This window comes from Schistocerca americana, chromosome 3 (genome assembly GCF_021461395.2).
Source record: "Schistocerca americana isolate TAMUIC-IGC-003095 chromosome 3, iqSchAmer2.1, whole genome shotgun sequence".
Classification (NCBI taxonomy): Eukaryota; Metazoa; Arthropoda; class Insecta; order Orthoptera; family Acrididae; genus Schistocerca; species Schistocerca americana.
In genome coordinates this window covers 983,366,758-983,385,636 of record NC_060121.1, presented here as the reverse complement: position 1 = coordinate 983,385,636, position 18,879 = coordinate 983,366,758, and the positions used below count along the sequence as shown (strand labels likewise).

The 18,879-nt window shown below is 45.6% G+C and overlaps 1 protein-coding gene across 1 annotated transcript in view; it reads right to left on the bottom strand.

Moving 5' to 3' along the window:
* LOC124606610 (L-ascorbate oxidase-like) overlaps positions 1-18,879 on the bottom strand; it is a 134,920-nt gene that overhangs the window by 87,035 nt on the left and 29,006 nt on the right. Inside the window, exons 4-6 of the mRNA XM_047138595.1 lie at positions 13,248-13,345; positions 12,964-13,154; positions 760-947 (exon numbers count right to left, since the gene is read on the bottom strand). Coding sequence (XP_046994551.1) covers positions 760-947; positions 12,964-13,154; positions 13,248-13,345 — 477 coding nt within the window. The remainder of the gene's footprint in view (positions 1-759; positions 948-12,963; positions 13,155-13,247; positions 13,346-18,879) is intronic.

Below are 18,879 nucleotides of genomic sequence, written 5' to 3'. Positions count from 1 at the left end.
AAAAAAAATCGGAGGCCTCAGAACTTGATTGCACCTCGTATAGTGAAGGGTGTACCCAAATCACTTGAGCCTGCACCAACATTGTGCTGTTTCGGCCACAAAAGAAAAAAAAGGTTCAAATGGCTCTGAGCAGTATGGGACTTAACTGCTGAGGTCATTAGTCCCCTAGAACCACTTAAACGTAACTAACCTAAGGACATCACACACATCCATGCCCGAGGCAGGATTCGAACCGGCGACCGTAGCGGTCGCGTGGTTCCAGACTGTAGCGCCTAGAAGCGCTCGGCCACACCGGCAGGCTCCTTCGGCCACAGATCAGCATCTATCGTACTGTACAGAGCAGACAAGCCTCCGAACTCCATGTTCTGTGAAGAGTCGTGCATCCAACTATTTACTGCGTAATGGTAGTTGCACTGTCCCTCTACCTCTTTCCATAGATACTCACGACAGTAGCACGTGAACATTCGACCAACTTCACAGTTTTCCAGTTACTCGTTCCCTGGCCCTGCGCAGTAATAATAACCTGCCCTTTGTGACAGTCGCTTATCTCAGTGGATTTCCCAGTTGCACCTCACATCTTCGCTAGAGTGATACCCCGTCCGTGTCTGCCGCAGTTACATACTTTTGTTACCGCGTCATGTGCCCGCAACGCCACCATCGTCGAGATGGTCACTGGTCACGTTTTGGCTTATCATTGTATAGGGGTACGGTGCACCGCACGACTGTTTGTACGATGGCAGGCGAAATGCAGGTACTCACGTAGGCATCGGCGGCGGCGAACCCTGCGTACCCAGGGTCGCTGGTGAGAGGGCGGGAGCCGGCGCCCTCGTACTGCAGCGTGGCCAGCTGGTAGAGCCGCAGCGGCGCGCACGGCCCCAGGCCCTGCACGTGCGCCCAGTAGGCGGCCGGCGGCTGCGAAGCCTCCACCACCACGTCGTAGCGCTCCCCTGCAACACATACACGCACCCCTCACGCTGACCGCACGCTCAGCGGCACTGTCCCTTCCGTGTCTCACCTGTCAAATATAGCATGAGCACAAAGTCTTGCCCTGATTATAACAATTTATTACAGAACAACCGTTTGACACAATAATTTACATTTGATGCCGTTACATAGGTTAGTGTCACTAGTTTTTTTTTTTTAAGACGACTTACGTTAGTAAATCCAACGTGTGCTCCCTAGGTAGCCTGGAGAACGCCAAGGTACCGCCTCGACATTGTCCGAGCTACCAAAGGAGCAGTTCCCACCAGGTGTTTCGTGACACGTGTTCTGTCACAGTACCCACAGCAGCTTGTATCCTAACCTTCAGTTCGTCAACGTCAGCAACTGGTGTTATAACACCCCCCTGCTTCCCGGGATTTGCGAAATTACTAGTTGACAATGACCGTGAATTATGAATTTTGACCCGCGTCGGGATAAGGCATCCGAATCCGAAGTAAACAATCATTATTCCGCGGGAAACGGGAGACGTTATAACTAATCGTTATTGAATGAGTAATTTCATCCAATAACGATCGGTAAATGAAATAATGGAATAATTTGGAAATAAATTTTGCCAGTGGAAACTTTGCCGAAAGAAATGATTAAGTTGTAAAAGGAATTAAAAAGTCGGTCGCCAGCTCAACTGGTGAGCGACAGTACTGTTAAGTACGTGAATAATTGTGTCAAAAATAAAGTTTACCTGCGTGTAGCGCAGCAGGTGGAATGGGAACTTCTACATAAGTGCTGAGTCAGGCTCAGTAGTCATATAAAACCATGTCATAACAATCTAACTACACTTAAACATTAATGGTTAACTTTCAATAAGTATTTTGATAGTTATTTTGTTCATAACTTGTCAGCTGAGTCCAATGCTGACAACACAGATAATTATCTATCGAGATTTTGAATAATGGACTGTCATTCTGTCTTTGAAATTAGGTACTTTGCACAGTTTAATCTACTCGTAATGAAATATATTGCCAATAATTGATTAACTATGTTTTGAATGGTAATAATTCATTAATTGGGGGATTGTCAGGAGGAATAAGCTTTATAGTTTCAGGAAATATCCTTGAACTAACTTCAGCTGAATATGCATTGAAATAAATCTTAATAATCAAATTTATTACTTCAGTCTATTATTAAGTTACTACGATTGGCGTAAGCTTATTAAGTGCAACAATTAACTACGATAACCATTCTGAAATTTTCTCTTCACCGTCTATGCAAATAATTTGATAATTAACATATTTTCTCTTGATAATGGCGTGACACATTCGGTTCAGTAAGGCAAGGCTAGGAAGGGACCTACTTGGTGTTATTGTCGGGTGGAATGTAACTGCAACACTTCAATTATAAAGTGCTTGTTATTAATTGTTCAACTCCAGAGAAAATTCAGTCACTGGCAAGCCTTCTACAATTTCATCCTACGAAAATTACGTGGATCTTACTTCCCTCGTTGTCGGTGGATCGACGGAAGTCCACGGCGGCGACACAATGTGGCAGCGGGCTTTTACTGTTGTGACTTGGGCCCATTTTTTTTTCTTTATTGTGGTTTTTATCACCTTACACTAGGCGGGCTGTCAGCAGCAGAGTACGCCGCTCTTCAGCCTTGAGTTTTACAATAAGTAATACATAGAGGGGGCACAGAGAATACAATCAAAACGGCGGGCAAAACAATGTAGACACTAAAAAACAAAAAACATGGAGCCGTTCACGCTGGAGGAGAAAACATCACTGACACTAGTCGACACGGCGCACAAAACACGGATAATGGCGACGGTACACGTGAACAGTGGCGGCGTGATGGCGAACAAACACTAAACTCAAACGAAGGCACACACACGAGACACTGATGGCGATGACCTCCGGCGTGTGAATGTCCACTGAGCGTGTGCGAGTCCGGGGACCTGCCAAGAGAGGAGGAGGAGGAAGGGGAGTGGGAGAGTGAGAGGGGAGAGCAGACATGCCACGGGCAGGGGAGTTAGGGGGAGGGAGGAAGGGGGAGGGGAAGCCCGGGGGAAGAGGGGTGGAGGGAGGGGACGGGGGAAAAGGAAAGAGAAGGGAAGGGAAGAGAAGGGGCAGGAGGGTGCCTAAAGGAAAGGACACCGGAAGTGGGGCGTGGGGCAGGGTCAAAGTTGATAGGAGGGGTAGATGGAGGGGAGGAGGACATCATCAGGGAGGGGGAGCTGGCGGAAGCCACCTTGGGAGAGGGTAAGGAGGGTGGAGAGATGGAGACCGGGTGGGACGTGCGAATACAGGCGCGGCAGTGGGCGGGGGTGAGAGAGGATCGGGGAGACGAGTGGGTGAGGAGGATCGAGTTTGCGGGAGGTGTACAGGATCCGTATCCTTTCAAGGAAAAGGAGGAGGTGGGGGAAGGGGATGGGATTGTACAGGATCCGCGTGGGGGAGGGGAGACGGATGCGATAGGCAAGGCGGAGAGCATGACATTCAAGGATTTGGAGGGATTTATAAAAGGTAGGGGGGGCTGAGATCCAAGCCGGATGGGTATAACAAAGGATAGGGCGGATGAGGGACTTATAGGTGTGGAGGATGGTGGAGGGGTCCAGACCCCACGTACGGCCGGAGAGGAGCTTGAGGAGACGGAGTCGGGAGCGTGCCTTGGCTTGGATTGTCCGGAGGTGGGGAGTCCAGGAGAGGCGGCGGTCGAGGGTGACGCCAAGGTACTTAAGGGTGGGAGTGAGGGCGATAGGACGGCCATAGATGGTGAGATAGAAATCAAGGAGGCGGAAGGAAGGGGTGGTTTTGCCTAAATGATCGCCTGGGTTTTGGAGGGATACTTGGGCCCACAGTGCACTTCACATTTAAGTCCTCGTCTCTTCAACACTATGCCCATTAATCCATAATAACTTGCCCGGCCATGCTTCCAGATATGCCGACCATTACTTTCCCGTCGTACTTAGACCCACACACTAGCCGTTAGATGTAACACAGCTAGGACCAGCAGCACTCGACTGAACGACTTACTCCGAGCACGGCGTCACTGCTACTACTGCCCGCTGGCGCGCTCCCGCGCCCAGAGGCGTGACAAAACGATCTCTCTGACTTCAACGTCAACTAAATATGCTCTGACTCGCCAGTGTTAAATATTACACAATTTAAACATAGTATTTACAATACATGTTTACACTAGACAATACATGGTATACAAACAGTTTCATGTGTTAATTAAGCGAAAAAATTTATAGCAAGGACTGCGTTGTAGCGTCACAGTGTGACGAAGACTCTGTCCTTGATATAGCCCCAAAAAAAAAAGTCAAGGGCCGTAATGTCTGGAGAGCGGGGTGGCCAGGGTGTTGGACCGTTCCTTCCAATCCACCGATCCGGACATTACTCCCCTCTCCAGACACTACGCCCTTGATTCTTTTTTCTGGGGCTATATCAAGGACAGTCGTCACACCAGTTGCTGACTTCGACGACCTGAAGGCTAGGATACAAGCTGCTGTCGGTACTGAGACAGAACACATGTTACGAAACACCTGGCGGGAACTGGAATACCGCCTCGACATTCTCCGAGCTACCAAGGGAGCACACGATGAGGTTTATTAACGTAACTGGTCTTTAAAAAAACTAGTAACACTAACCTATGTAACGGCATCAAATGTAAACTATTGTGTCAAACGGTTATTCTGTTATAAATTTTTATAATCAAGGCAAGACTTCGTGCTCACCCTGTACTACAGTGCAGCAACTGCATTAATCAGCTTGTCTGGCGGCAGAAAACACGCCGTGGATGGACATGAAGCAACCATTCAAGCACCGCCTTATTTAGGTAACAATTTTTGGACAAATTTCTGAGTGGAGACAAAAGAAGGCTCCCTAGCCACTACACAAAGGGATTTTGTCAGAATTTTCGTAGCCAAACGAAGACAACAAAATGGGCAATTGGGTTATCAAATTACCCAGCGTGTGGTCTACTTTTTTTTAAATTAATTACTTTACAGTAATCAGAGTAATTAACAAAACCGTAATTACTGACTTTAAGGAATACTGAAATATTACACACACACTTTCTGCTAACTATGCAAATGAAATAATAAAAAGTTCATCTCTTTAAGGATTACCCATTTTATGAATAACATGTTACATTGGTGCAAGAACTGTGGTATTTATTCTTTCGAGTTGGAAAATAAAATAAATACCAAGTTACTGCGCTAATTGGGACTTCTCTGCTTTCTCTTGACCTATATACCGTTAACAATAATAGAACACCGATAGATGTTTAAACTTATTAAATTCAAAGCTTTATGAACAAAAGTTGAAAAGGAAAAATTTTTAAAAATTAAGTCAAATGTTTTGTGAAATGACTTGTCCAAAAGTAAGAAAGAAAATAGATTAGAAAACATTTGACGCACCTCATCTGCTGTACATGTGTGTGTGAAATCTTATGGGACTTAACTGCTAAGGTGATCAGTCCCTAAGCTTACACACTACTTAACCTAAATTATCCTAAGGACAAACACACACACCCATGCCCGAGGGAGGACTCGAACCTCCGACGGGACCAGCCGCACAGTCCATGACTGCAGCGCCTTACACCGCTCGGCTAATCCCGCGCGGTCTGCTGTACATGATTTCGAACGTCATTCAATGGTGCCTCAAATGTTTCTCTAAGGTATTTTATTTTTTACTTTTAGAAAAATCATTTCATAAAATATATGACAATTTTTTCGAAACAGTTTTCACTGGCAGAAGTATATCTCTGTGAGAGGGGGGATCGGAGGGGGGGGGAGTCAGAGTGTGGGGGGGGGGATGAGTCCTGCTTAAGTAGCTAACTCGGTAGAACACTTGCTCGCAAGAGGCAAAGATCTTAAGTTCGAGTCTCGGAACGGTACACAGTTTTAATCTGCCAGAATGTTTCATTTAGCGCTCATTGCGCTGCAGAATGAAAATTTCATTGCTTTTCTACTATTGCTTTCTTAACGTTATATAAGAAAATGAAACAGCTTAATTTTTCAAACGTGCTGTGGTTCGATAGCTTCTTCACGGAAAGGTATCAGCGAGTTGTGTTGAGGTTGCACAACTCATCATGGTAATTTGTGATCTCAAGGTTTCTCTACGATTTATTTATTGCTCTGTTGTTTTTCTCGCTGAGAAAAATGATAGTGAGTTAGACTATCATAGGTACAAATTAAAGTGGCGAGCAGAGGACAATGGAACAAGCAAACAACCCCAGTGAACACAGACCCAGACAGTGGTTAGCACACTGGACTCCCATTCGGGAGGACGACGGTTCAATCCCGCGTCCGGCCATCCTGATTTAGCTTTTCCGTGATTTCCCTAAATCGCTCCAGGCAAATGCCGCGATGGTTCCTTTGAAAGGGCACGGTCGACTTCCTTCCCCGTCCTTCCCTAATCCGATGAGACCGATGACCTCGCTGTCTGGTCTCTTCCCCCAAACAACCCAACCCCAACAGACCCAGAAACCGGTGGTTTCCCCAATACGAATATTGCGACTGGTACGCGGACGGCTTATAACAGAGCCTCTGAGGATCCGAACTGAGATGTGCACTTGACGACAGACATACTACATCAAGTACTCCATGTGGCTAATCTTCATATGAAGGCACGCTTCCGCATATCTCCTTATCGATGTTTGGACATGTTCAAAAATCCCTGACATGTTCCAAATGCACTGACAACCATCTACAGTCAGTCTAGGAGTTTATCGACACTACCAACAGCAATGGAACGTATGAAAGCTTTTAAATATCCTCACACAAAAAGTCCAAGGTGTTCAAGTCGGGGGACCTTGGAGATCATAGTGCTGCTGAGCCACGACTGACAAGCTCACTATCGAAACGCGTTTAAAAGTACTAAGGTGTCCGGAATGATGTTGAAATAAGGATGTGGCAGTTTATCACTTTTTAATTTATGCCTTACTTTCGGTGTTTCGAAACACACATAGTCGTAGACATTAACAGTGTTATAACACTGCCATGTCCGCACTTGAGCATTTGTCGTACAAGGGGGAAACAGATGGCTTCAGGACTTATGTTTATTAGGATTAACTGCTTGTTTCATTCTTTTACAGGTGTGATCCAGAGTTTATAACTATTTCAATAAGGAGGACATGATCTCCGGTAACCGCAGTACGACTTTACTTTATTGGACGACTAGATCCGATAGCACTGGCATCATATGTTCCAACGTAACTGACCCATACTGGCCAACTACAGCCAGCCTGTAACACTATTACCATAGTGGTACCGAAATTAATCGTTGAATAAAGTACACACATAGCGCAGCTTCCCAGCAATCATGTGCTCCTTTTGATATTTCATTTGCTTTGCATCCTTCTAATATGTCTTAAGTTCCACCACTACGAACATTGCTGCTAGCCGGCCGGTGTGGCCGAGCGGTTCTAGGCGCTACAGTCTGGAACCGCGCGACCGCTGCGGTCGCAGGTTCGAATCCTGCCTCGGGCATGGGTGTGTGTGATGTCCTTAGGTTAGTTCTATGTTCTAGGGGACTGATGACCTCAGAAGTTGAGTCCCATAGTGCTCAGAGCCATTGCTGCTACCGCATAAAGTTTGAATGACGACATCTGTTCAATATCACGATGAGTTAAAAAAAACTAGATCTTAAACTAATCCTTAAGAAGTAATAGGTCATCGTCTGTGCCACCAAGAGTTCATCAGTGAAATATAAACGGATTGAGTGCCAAATAGGAGGAACAAAGTTAGAACAGGTGGACGGTTTCAAGTACGTAGGATGCATATTCTCACAGGATGGCAACATAGTGAAAGAACTGGAAGCGAGGTGTAGCAAAGCTAATGCAGTGAGTGCTCAGCTACGATCTACTCTCTTCTGCAAGAAGGAAGTCAGTACCAAGACTAAGTTATCTGTGCACCGTTCAATCTTTCGACCAACTTTGTTGTATGGGAGCGAAAGCTGGGTGGATTCAGGTTACCTTATCAACAAGGTTGAGGTTACGGATATGAATGTAGCTAGCATGATTGTAGGTACTAGTAGATGGGAACAATGGCAGGAGGGTGTCCACAACGAGGAAATCAAAGAAAAACTGGGAATGAACTCTATAGATGTAGCAGTCTGGGCGAACAGGCTTAGATGGTGGGGTCATGTTACACGCATGGGAGAAGCAAGGTTACCCAAGGGACTCATGGGTTCAGCAGTAGAAGGTAGGAGGAGTCGGGGCAGACCAAGAAGAAGGTAGCTGGATTCGGTTAAGAATTATTTTGAAGTAATAGGTTTGACATCAGAAGAGGCACCAATGTTAGCACTGAATAGGGGATCATGGAGGAATTTTATAAGGGGGCTATGCTCCAGACTGAACGCTGAAAGGCATAATCAGTCTTAAATGATGATGATGATGATTCTGTTGCTAGTGCATTCCATTTTGCATCCTCGTACATGACAACATTTCTTATTCATCAGTATTATTAGTTTCTTGTACTATGTAGTTTTAACCATTTCTCTAGAATAGCACATACAATCTGCAGTCATCTACAGGATAAATTTAGCTTGAAATTGGGACAGCACTTCGTCCAGTTCTAAATGTGTGAGATATGCTTACTAATTAAATATTTTTTACAATTAATTTCCTCAGGGATCTCCTTCCTCACACATATTATTTCATGTTGTTCCTTCAAAAGTGATGTTTTTCAAAAGTTAGTTTAATTTTCACAGCCACACATTTTGAGACCACTTTATTTTTTAGACCTGTCAACTTCTTCTTCAGATTAGCTTCCCTCTCTCTTGCTGTCATGCATTTCTGTTAGTATGTCTTTACATATAATCAGAAGGAATCTATTAAGAAAATTACTTGACACTATGGTAGTAAGAGTGACATATCTGAAAATCACATAGTCATTACTATACGTTCTCAATTTTCTTCTCCTTCTGCTTCTTCTTCTCCTTCTTCTTCTTCATTTTATGTATTAGACAAATTGCTGTTACAGTATTCCATCTCTTGTATGGCCTTCCTACATTGCTTCTTCCAGTGCATTTATAAATGAGAGCTTTTACCGGGTGTGTTTCTCCGCTCATACAATCTACCTGTTCTTTCCATTTTCTCCTACTTTTTTTTATGGCATATATTTCTAAGTCTTGCCTTATACCCTCAGTTCTTTTGTCATGTTCTCTTGTATATCCTTCCATTCTTTTTAGAAACCTCAATTCCCTGTATTTTACTTTCTTGATGTCTTGCTGTCACCTAAGTTTCACTTCCGTAACTAAGGATTGGTACTGCTACGGTTTTGTAAATCGTCGGTTGGGTTTCTTTCCTGGCTTTATTCTGCAAATTTTTGGCAGCTGTTACTCAAATGGAGGTAAATTCATTTAATTTTTTATCGAAATCAGGGTTGTATTCCTATGTGACGTCAAATCCTAGCTACTTAAAATGTTTCACTTGCTCTGATATTTTAGTATGAAAGACATCTTCTGATCTTACTGGTTGCATTTATCTACAGACAATTTCAGGCTGTATTCTGAGACTGCCTGCTGAAGCTAATAGACTCCCATCTGAGAGTCATGTTCATTCTCTGCAATCAGTGTTAGGCCATCTGCAAATAGGACTGCATTTAGTGCCACAAGCTAAAAATACTCCTTTTGTATTCACAATATTTCATTTTCTGATCACTTCATCTATTTATATATTGAAGAGTGCTGGGAAAATACAGCATCTTTGTCTTATCCCTTAGCTAGTGTTAATTAGCTTTGTAATTATGGTTCTCCTACCAGCCACTGCCTGGTGCTGGGAATCTGAATGAGCCCATTATTTCTCTGTAGTCACCTGCTAGAGGCATTTGCTCTCTTTGCCGAAAATTCATACAGAATCACTGACTCTACGCAGCACAATGTCCAAGAAGAATTTCTATTAGGTATAAAGGAGACGAAAAGTAAACGGTATTTCTAGTACTAGCTGTCACCTTTTTATATGCTGTATCAATATACAGTAATGAGCAAAAGTATTATGACTGCTGCCTGCTGCGAGATTGAACGTCGCCTGGTTATTTTTCCAGGGTGTGGTGTGGACAGTAAGTGGAGCAGAGACAAATGGAAAATCATTCTAGCGATGGGCAGCAAACGGGGAAGTCAGCTCACACAAGCGAGTTTGTCAAAGGGTAACTTGTTATGATCCATTGCCTGGAAATGAGCTTATCAGAAACGGCGAAGTTGTTTAGGTGTACCGGTGCTACTGTTGTGAGCATCCCTGGGGATTTGTGAAGAATATGAAAACACGAATAGGCGACAAGCCGTTGAACATCACTGCCTCATCATAGAACATGGAGGTCGGAAGTTCGTCAGCTCTGTGAAGAAGGATGGGCAGTGATTTGTGGTCGTTTTGACGATTGAGTACAGTTCTCGTGCAGGCACAAGTGTTTTGCATCACTTAGTTGACTGCATGTTGTTGAACTTGGAGCTCCACAGGAGACAATTCATGTGTGTTCCCATGTTGACCCAACAACATCACTGGTTAGGATAGTAGTGAGCATCAGATAATAGCCTGTACCAAAGCTTAACGCCTGTGGTGCCAACAACCACCTTCACATCAGTGCTCTTAGGATGCGTAACACGCATTGCAGGAAACAATCTCCAGACGAGAGATGACCTCACTCCAGCACTCCACCAGGAGGCGACCCAAGCACTGTTAAGAGGCCACGGGCCACACAGACCTATCTTCTTCTGCAAGACAATCGAAAATATTCCCAGTGTTTGTGGCCTCCCCACTGAAGAAGATACCGACCCTGTCATTGTGGTGGATTTGTGGGCTTGTAAATTTATTCCTGTTTGACTTACAAATAGCTACTCACCGGACTCAGACAATTTTGCACCCTATCGGACTTTGACTTTTATGATGTATGAGTTTAATGAACGTAGTCTCAGCTGCAAGAACTATTATTGCTGTATTTCAGGAAGTGAGTCGTTTTAGGTTTTGTTTCGATCCACATCGAAGCAGATGTGCAATTAATCTTCGATAAATAAATTTGTTCAATCATACCTAGATATATTTTGTGCCGCTGTCGGTGGATATGTGACAGAGTGTGCTCACCTTACTGTGCTTAAGAAATCGACAACTACAGAAGGATATGAACACATCATATAGCATTTTGTACTGCACATAGTAGAGGAAGTGTTTGGTGCCAGTGATCGTTTGTATCAGGACGACAATGCGCACCCTGTAATAAAGTAGCATCTCCAAGGGTGTGGGTTTTGTGGATAATAATACTCCTTAAATGGATTGTCGTACCCAGAATCCTGGCTTGAATGCAAATACACACTCTTGGGTTGAGTGTGGACATGGGCTTTGCTCCAGGCCTCCTGCCCCACTTTCTATCTTAGAGAAGGTAGAAAGTGCGACTCTTCGGATACCTTCCTCCTGAGGAAGAATGGGCTGCCATTTCTGTACATACCTTCAGACATCTCATTGAAAGTGTCCTCAACAGAGTTAAATCCACCATAAATGCGGCAGGTGGACACATCCCATATTAAGGTGCTCTAACAGGTGTCTGGATACTTTTGATCAGGTAGCACATAAGACTAGTGTAAGCACGAGGGTCACTGCAAAAGAAATGCACACTATTTTTGTAAAAATACAGTTTTCATTCTGCATGTATGAAAGTATCACAGCGTGTAGATACATCCTTCCCGCTTGCTTTCAAACTTAGTTCAACCTGTTCCCGTGAGTGGCGCCGTCACAGCATGTCTTCAAGATGGCTGCTACACTTGACGTTCGTCAGAAGCAACGTGCTGTCATAGAATTCCTGTGCTGTGAAAACGACACGGAAACATCCACAAGAGGTTGAAAAAGGTGTATGGAGATGCTGCTGTCGATCGCAGTACAGTTTGTCGGTGGTTACGTGATGAAAGCGGGCACGGCAATATTGAGGATTGTCCTCGCAGCGGCAGGCCTCGTACTGCGCACACTCCAGACAATGTGCAGAGAGTTAACGAATTGGTGACTGCTGACAGACGCAACACAGTCAACGATATGTCACGCTACGTTGGGATAGTGGTAGGAAGTTTTTAGAGAATACTAAAAGTGTTGGCGTTAAAAAAGGTTTGTGCCGGGTGGGTTCCCAGGATGTTGACAATGGCTCACAAAGAAACAAGAAAAACGGTATGCACCCAACTTTTGGAACAGTACGAGAATGGTGAAGATGAATTTCTGAGAAGAATTGTGACAGGTGATGAAACATGGCTCCATCATTTTTCAGCAGAGTTGACGAGGCAATCAATGGAGTGGCATCATGAAAATTCACCCAACAAAAATAAAAATTTCAAAACCACACCTGCTGTAAAGGTTATGGCTACGGTGTTTCTCGATTGCGAAGGACTGTTGCTTGTGGACATCATGCCAAGTGGAACCACCATAAACTCTGATGCATATGTGGCGACACTGAAGAAACTTCAAGCTCGACTGAGTCGTGTTCAACCACATCGGCAAAAGCAGGATGTTTTGCTGTTGCACGACAATGCACGGCTATATGTCAGTCAAAAAGGCATGGAAGCGATCGCAAAACTCGGATGGACAACACTGAAACACCCACCTTGCAGTCCCAACCTGGCTCCATGTGACTATCATCTCTTTGGGAAACTGAAAGACTCTCTTTGTGGAACAATGTTTGAAGATGATGACTCCCCTGTGCACGCTGCAAAACAGCGGATCCAACAGGTTGGTCCAGAATTTTACCGTGCAGGTATACAGGCGCTGGTTCCAAGATGGCGTAAGGCAGTTGAGAGGGATGGAAATTATGTGGAGAAATGAAAACATTGTTCCTAAAGGACGTATCTACACACTGTAAAACTTTGAAACGTGTAGAATAAAAGATGGATAAAAAAAATAGTGTGCTTTTCTTTTGGAGTGACCCTCGTAACTACGACATACACTCGAAGATCCAGTTCTAGCAGGCACAGAGCATGCTGGCAGCTAGTTGCCAACCAGCTGAGATACAAAAGAGCTGTCCAAGAGCTCTGGATACCTAAGGGATCGCTGACCTGGCCACATGACGACGCCGTCGACGGTGCGCGGGTGGACGGGCGCGCCGTCGGCTGCGATGACGGAGAGCCGGTGGTGCTGGACGCTGAAGCGGAAGGGGCAGACGAGGCAGGTGGCGGCAATGAGCCTCAGGCGGTAGCGCCGGCCCGCCGCCACGTGGAGGCGCGCCAGCGGCGCCTGCGGCCACGGCCTCGACAGCCGGGGGCGGCGCGGCTCCGCCCGCAGCGGGTCGTGGTCGTGGTCGTGGTCGTGGTCGTGGTCGAGGTCGTGGTCGTGGTCGTGCCGCTGGCGACCGGGCGGCACGGCGGCCAGGGCGGCCTCCACCAGCCACGGCTCCAGCGGCCGCACCAGCGACGCCAGCGATGGGCTCGGCACCGAGTCCTGTGCACCAGCGGCAGCACGTCAGTCAAACTGCTGGGCGTCCACACATTTCACAGCTACCTTCTGGACTAATATTTCCATTTTTCATCGTAAGTATCTACAATTCTTGGCAAAACAAGCAAAGAACATAGAATACATGAGCGGAGGCCAATTTAACTTCATACGCACTGTTGGTGGGGACGTACATGGAGGTGATATTATGGGAGAGTGATATGCACATATACAGATGGAGGGAGTGTCATATAACTACACTACTGGCCGTTAAAATTGTTACACCAAGAAGAAATGCAGATGATATCTGGGTATCCATTGGACAAATATATTATACTAGAACTGACATGTGATTACATTCTCACACAATTTGGGTGCATAGATCCTCAGAAATCAGTACCCCACCTCTGGCCGTAATAGCGACCTTGATACGCCTGGGCATTGAGTCAAACAGACCTTGGATGGCGTGTACAGGAATACCTGCACATGCAGCTTCAACACGATACCACAGATCATCGAGAGTAGTGACTGGTGTATTGTGACGAGCCAGTTGCTCGGCCACCATTGACCAGACGTTTTCAATTGGTGAGAGATCTGGAGAATATGCTCACCAGGGCAGCAGTCGAACATTTTCTGTATCCAGAAAGGCCTGTACATGACCTGCAACATGCGTTCGTGCATTATCCTGCTGAAATGTAGGGTTTCGCAGAGATCAAATAAAGGGTAGAGCCATGGGTCGTAACACATCTGAAATGTAACGTCCATTGTTCAAAGTGCCATCAATGCGAACAAGAGGTGACCGAGACGTGTAACCAATGGAACCCCATACCATCACGCCGGGTCATACGCCAGTGTGGAGATGACGAATACACGCTTCCAATGTGCGTTCACCGCGATGTCGCCAAACACGGATGCGACCATCATGATGCTGTAAACAGGACCTGGACTCATCCGAAAAAATGACGTTTTGCCATTCGTGCACCCGGGTTCGTCGTTGAGCGCACCATCGCAGGCGCTCCTGTCTGTGATGCAGCGTCAAGGGTAACCGCAGCCATGGTCTCCGAGCTGATAGTCTATGCTGCTGCAAACGTCGTCGAACTGTTCGTGCAGATGGTTGTTGTCTTGCAGACGTCCCCATCTGTTGACTCAGGGATCGAGACGTGCCTACACGATCCGTCGTTACAGTCATGCGGATAAGATGCCTGTCATCTCGACTGCTAGTGATACGAGGCCGTTGGGAGCCAGCACGGCGTTCCGTATTACCCTCCTGAACCCACCGATTCCATATTCTGCTAACAGTCATTGGATCTCGGCCAACGCGAGCAGCAATGTCGCATTACGAAAAACCGCAATCGCGACAGGCTACAATCCGACCTTTATCAAAGTCGGAAACGTGATGGTACGCATTTCTCCTCCTTACACGAGGCATCACAACAACGTTTCACCAGGCAACGCCGGTCAACTGCTGTTTCTGTATGAGAAACATTCCTCATGTCAGCACGTTGTAGGTGTCGCCACCGGCGCCAACCTCGAGTGAATGCTCTGAAAAGCAAATCATTTGAATATCACAGCATCTTCTTCCTGTCGGTTAAATTTCGCGTCTGTAGCACGTCATCTTCGTGGTGTAGCAATTTTAATGGCCAGTAGTGTACTTTGTGTTCTGCCTTACGGCAGGTCTTGTCATGGGGGAAGCCTCGTCGGAGAGGTACACTGCACGAGCGTCTAGGGAAGTGATTCCAGTGATGGTTTCCCATTGCCTTCCACTAATGATGATGAAATGGTAATGAGTGCAACACAACACCCAGTCCTTGATAGGAGAAAATCTCCGACCCAGCTGGGAATCGAACCAAGGCCCCTTGGCGTGTGTCATATACAAAAGGTATAAAAGAGCAGTGCATTGGTGTAGCTGACAGTTGTACTCAAGTGATTCATGTGAAAAAGTTTCCGACACGATTATAGCCACATGACGGGAACTAACAGACTTCGAATGCGGAATGGTAGTTGGAGCTGGACATTTCAAAAATCGGTAGGGAATTCAATACTACGAGATCCACGGTGTTAGGAGTGTGCCGAGAACACCACATTTCAGCCACTACCTCTCACCACGGACAATGCAGTGGCCGACAGCCTTCACTTAACGATCGAGACCATCATTGTCAGTGCTAATAGACAAGCAACACTGCGTTAAATAAGCGTAGAAACCAATGTGGGACGTCCGACAAACGTATCTGTGAGGACAGGACAGTGAAACTGGCGTTAATAGGTTATGATAGCAGACAACCAACGCGAGTGGCGTTGTTGACAGCACATTGCCTGCATCGCCTCTCCTGGGCATGTGACCATATCGGTTCTACCATAGTCGACTGGAAAACCATGGCCTGGTCAGATGAGTCCCGATTTCAGTTTGTAAGACCTAATGGTAGGGTTCAACTGTGGCAGAGACCCCACAAATCCACGGATCCAAATTATCAACAAGACACTGTGGTGGCTGCTAGTGGCTCCATAAGTCTGTGGGTTGTGTTTACATCGAATAGACTGGGTCCTCTGGTTCAATTCAACGGATCATTCAGTAGAAATGGAAAATTTTGGAAATCTGTGGTAAGGACTATGGGACCAAACTGCTGAAGTCGTCGGTCCCCCTAAGCCTACACACTACTTAATCTAACTTAAACTAACTTACACTAAGGACAATACATATGCCCATGCCCGAGGCGGATCGAATCTCCAACGGGGGGGGGGGGGGGGGGAGAAAGCTGCGCGAACTGTAACAAGACGCCTCAGAGCGCAAGGCTAAGCTGCATGGTGATTGGAAATGGTTAAGTTCCGCTACCTGGAGACCATTTGCAGTCATTCATGGACTTCAGGCTCCCAAAAAACAATTGAATGTGTATGGATGGCAGCACGTCCTGGATAGGGCGACAGTTGTTCACAATTGGTTTGAAGAATATTCTGGACACGATCTGGCCTCCCAGATTGCCCGACATGAATCCCATCGCATGTTTATGGGACATAATTGATAGTTCAGTTCGTGCACAAAATACTGCACCGGCAACACTTCCGCAATTATGGATGGCGATAGAAGCACCATGGCTCAGTATTTCTGCAGGGGCTTCCAACGGCTTGGGGAGTCCACGCCACCTCGGTTTGGTACACAACACCACACGACGAATTGCTGCACAACACCGAGCAAAAGCAGATCCGACACGATATTAGGACGTATTGCATGACTTCTGTGACCTCAGTGTAAATCATCAGAGTTGCAATTTTCTGTGAGAGGAAGAATGGCAACTAGAGTGTATTATTGTTGTTCGTGTTTAGTGTTGTTACCTGGCCTGGTAAGTTGTATGAGGGGCGTGAAGAGTGTCAGATGTTCAGTGATTAAAGACTCGGAAATGCCGCGCACTCCCATGAGACAGCGTTATCAGCACCTGACCTCATCATGTGTCTCCATTTGGCTGGCTGGTCAAATCATGCAATACCCATATTTGTAGGGAAATCGTACGTGATAGTCGCCCGACATTGGACTGCATGGGAACGTGGAGACAGGCTTACTCATTGTCAAGGTTATGGTCAACCACCTCTGAGCACCATAAGGCAGGATTAGCATGCTGTGCATCAGGCATATTGTAATGCCTTCACATCTGTGCATGCCATCTGGGAACAAGTAGTGGACTCTATTGAACAATCTGTGTCACCCTCGACCATGGGTCAAAGACTATCAGCAACCAGGCTGCGAAATTACCGTCCCATGAACAGAGTGTTGTTAACACCTCAACAAGAACAGCTGCATTTGAGGTGGGTCTCGAATGGCAAACATAGACTGCTGATGAATGGTGTCGCATTGTGTTCAGTGATGAATTGTACCTCTGCACTACCAAAGACGACCAACATCGGTAAGCATAGCGAGCGACCTGGGGAGATGTTTTGAGATGTAGAACAGTGTTATTCCTGGCGTTATGGTGTGGGGAACCACTGGGTCTGACCACAGGTTACGGCTGGTAGTAATTAAGGGCACCCAGACGGCACATAAGAGTGTGTCATGGACACTTTGTATTATCCTGTGTCACCTCTCAAGCAACAGTATCGTGGTGTCATTTTTCAACAGTACAAAACTTGTCCACACATGGTACGTTTCTCCATCAACTGCCTGCTTGATGGAGAGGTACTCCAGTGGCCAACAATATCCCCAGATCTGCCCATGATAGAACGTGCATGGAGCCAGCTCGCATGTCAACCCTTTCTCAGCGCCAGTATCCGAGTTGCCAAGGACCACTTACAGTTGAGCGCCAGCTTGATTCTGGGGTCGATATAAAGGCTTTAGGCCACCCTTCCCAATCTAATCACTGCATGTATCCAGGTCATAGTAGGGTACAATGTTATACTAGTAAGTGGGCCTATACTGTCAAGTTCTTTGTAAATTTGACTAATTTTGTAATTGCTGATATAGCATCAAATATCTAAGGTTGAATAAGTAGACTGTCTTTGTTCTACTGTTACTGTATGTGTATGCGCCCTCTGCGACAACAGTCATATCTAGAACCTGCTGCTGTACAATCCCATATTTAGGAAAGCTGTCTGACAATTTAGCCAAACCCTCACATCCTGCAACAACAAAACTTCATTTTATGTAAGAGGCATTACAGTCCATATTCTGTTCAACAGCAAGGACAAAACAGAGTTATTAAGTAACAGTGGTGTTTTTAAAATCACTTGTAATGGCTGCAACAAACTGTATAAGTAGCCTGTTTATATATTTGTATGTTGGCAGCGCGATAGACTGCATTAATAACTCTGACAGCGATGTGCGCCCTCTTTAAGAGACTGTGTGGCTGGTCAGACTCGCAGTTGGAGGTGAATGGCCGGCAGTGATGGAGGTTGGAAGTTTATAGTTAGCAGAGATGGAGGTTAGAGGTCTGCAGTGTTAGCGCGAGGGGGCGGTCTGGAGGTGTCCGTCATAGAGATTTAAAACTATTGACGATTATATAATTTTTTGGAACTGGATGTCACGGACGATTATATATTTTTTAAACCGGATGTCACATTATTAAGGTAAAATTTACTAAATACATTGTTTGCTCTGCAACAAAATCTTCCGTTTGCTAACCACATGCCTATCAGTAGTTAGAGCCTTCAGTAGTTAGGATCTTTTATTTAGCTGGCACTACTGGTGCTTGCGGCACTGCTGTAGTTCGCGTAATGAAAACTTTTTGTGAGGTAAGTGTCTTATGAAATGTATGGGTTATCGTTAGGATTTCTTCTAATTCAGGGCTATTCTTTTGTGTTAATTATTTGAGCAGTCAGATTGTGTATGAGTTGTATTTGTCACGAATAATTCTGCAGGTCAGATATGAAATGATAAAGACAAGCAAAGTGACAGTACGTTCAGTTTCACTCAGCAGTTCCAGAATTAAATTAAGAAGTTTCACCTTCCCAGTTATTGCAATTTAAGTAAAAAAACTATTAAACGAAGAAGTTTCAACTGTATATTTTTCAGACATGCAGGGCCATAACAGCTAGGCTGATTGAACAATACTGCAGCTGGA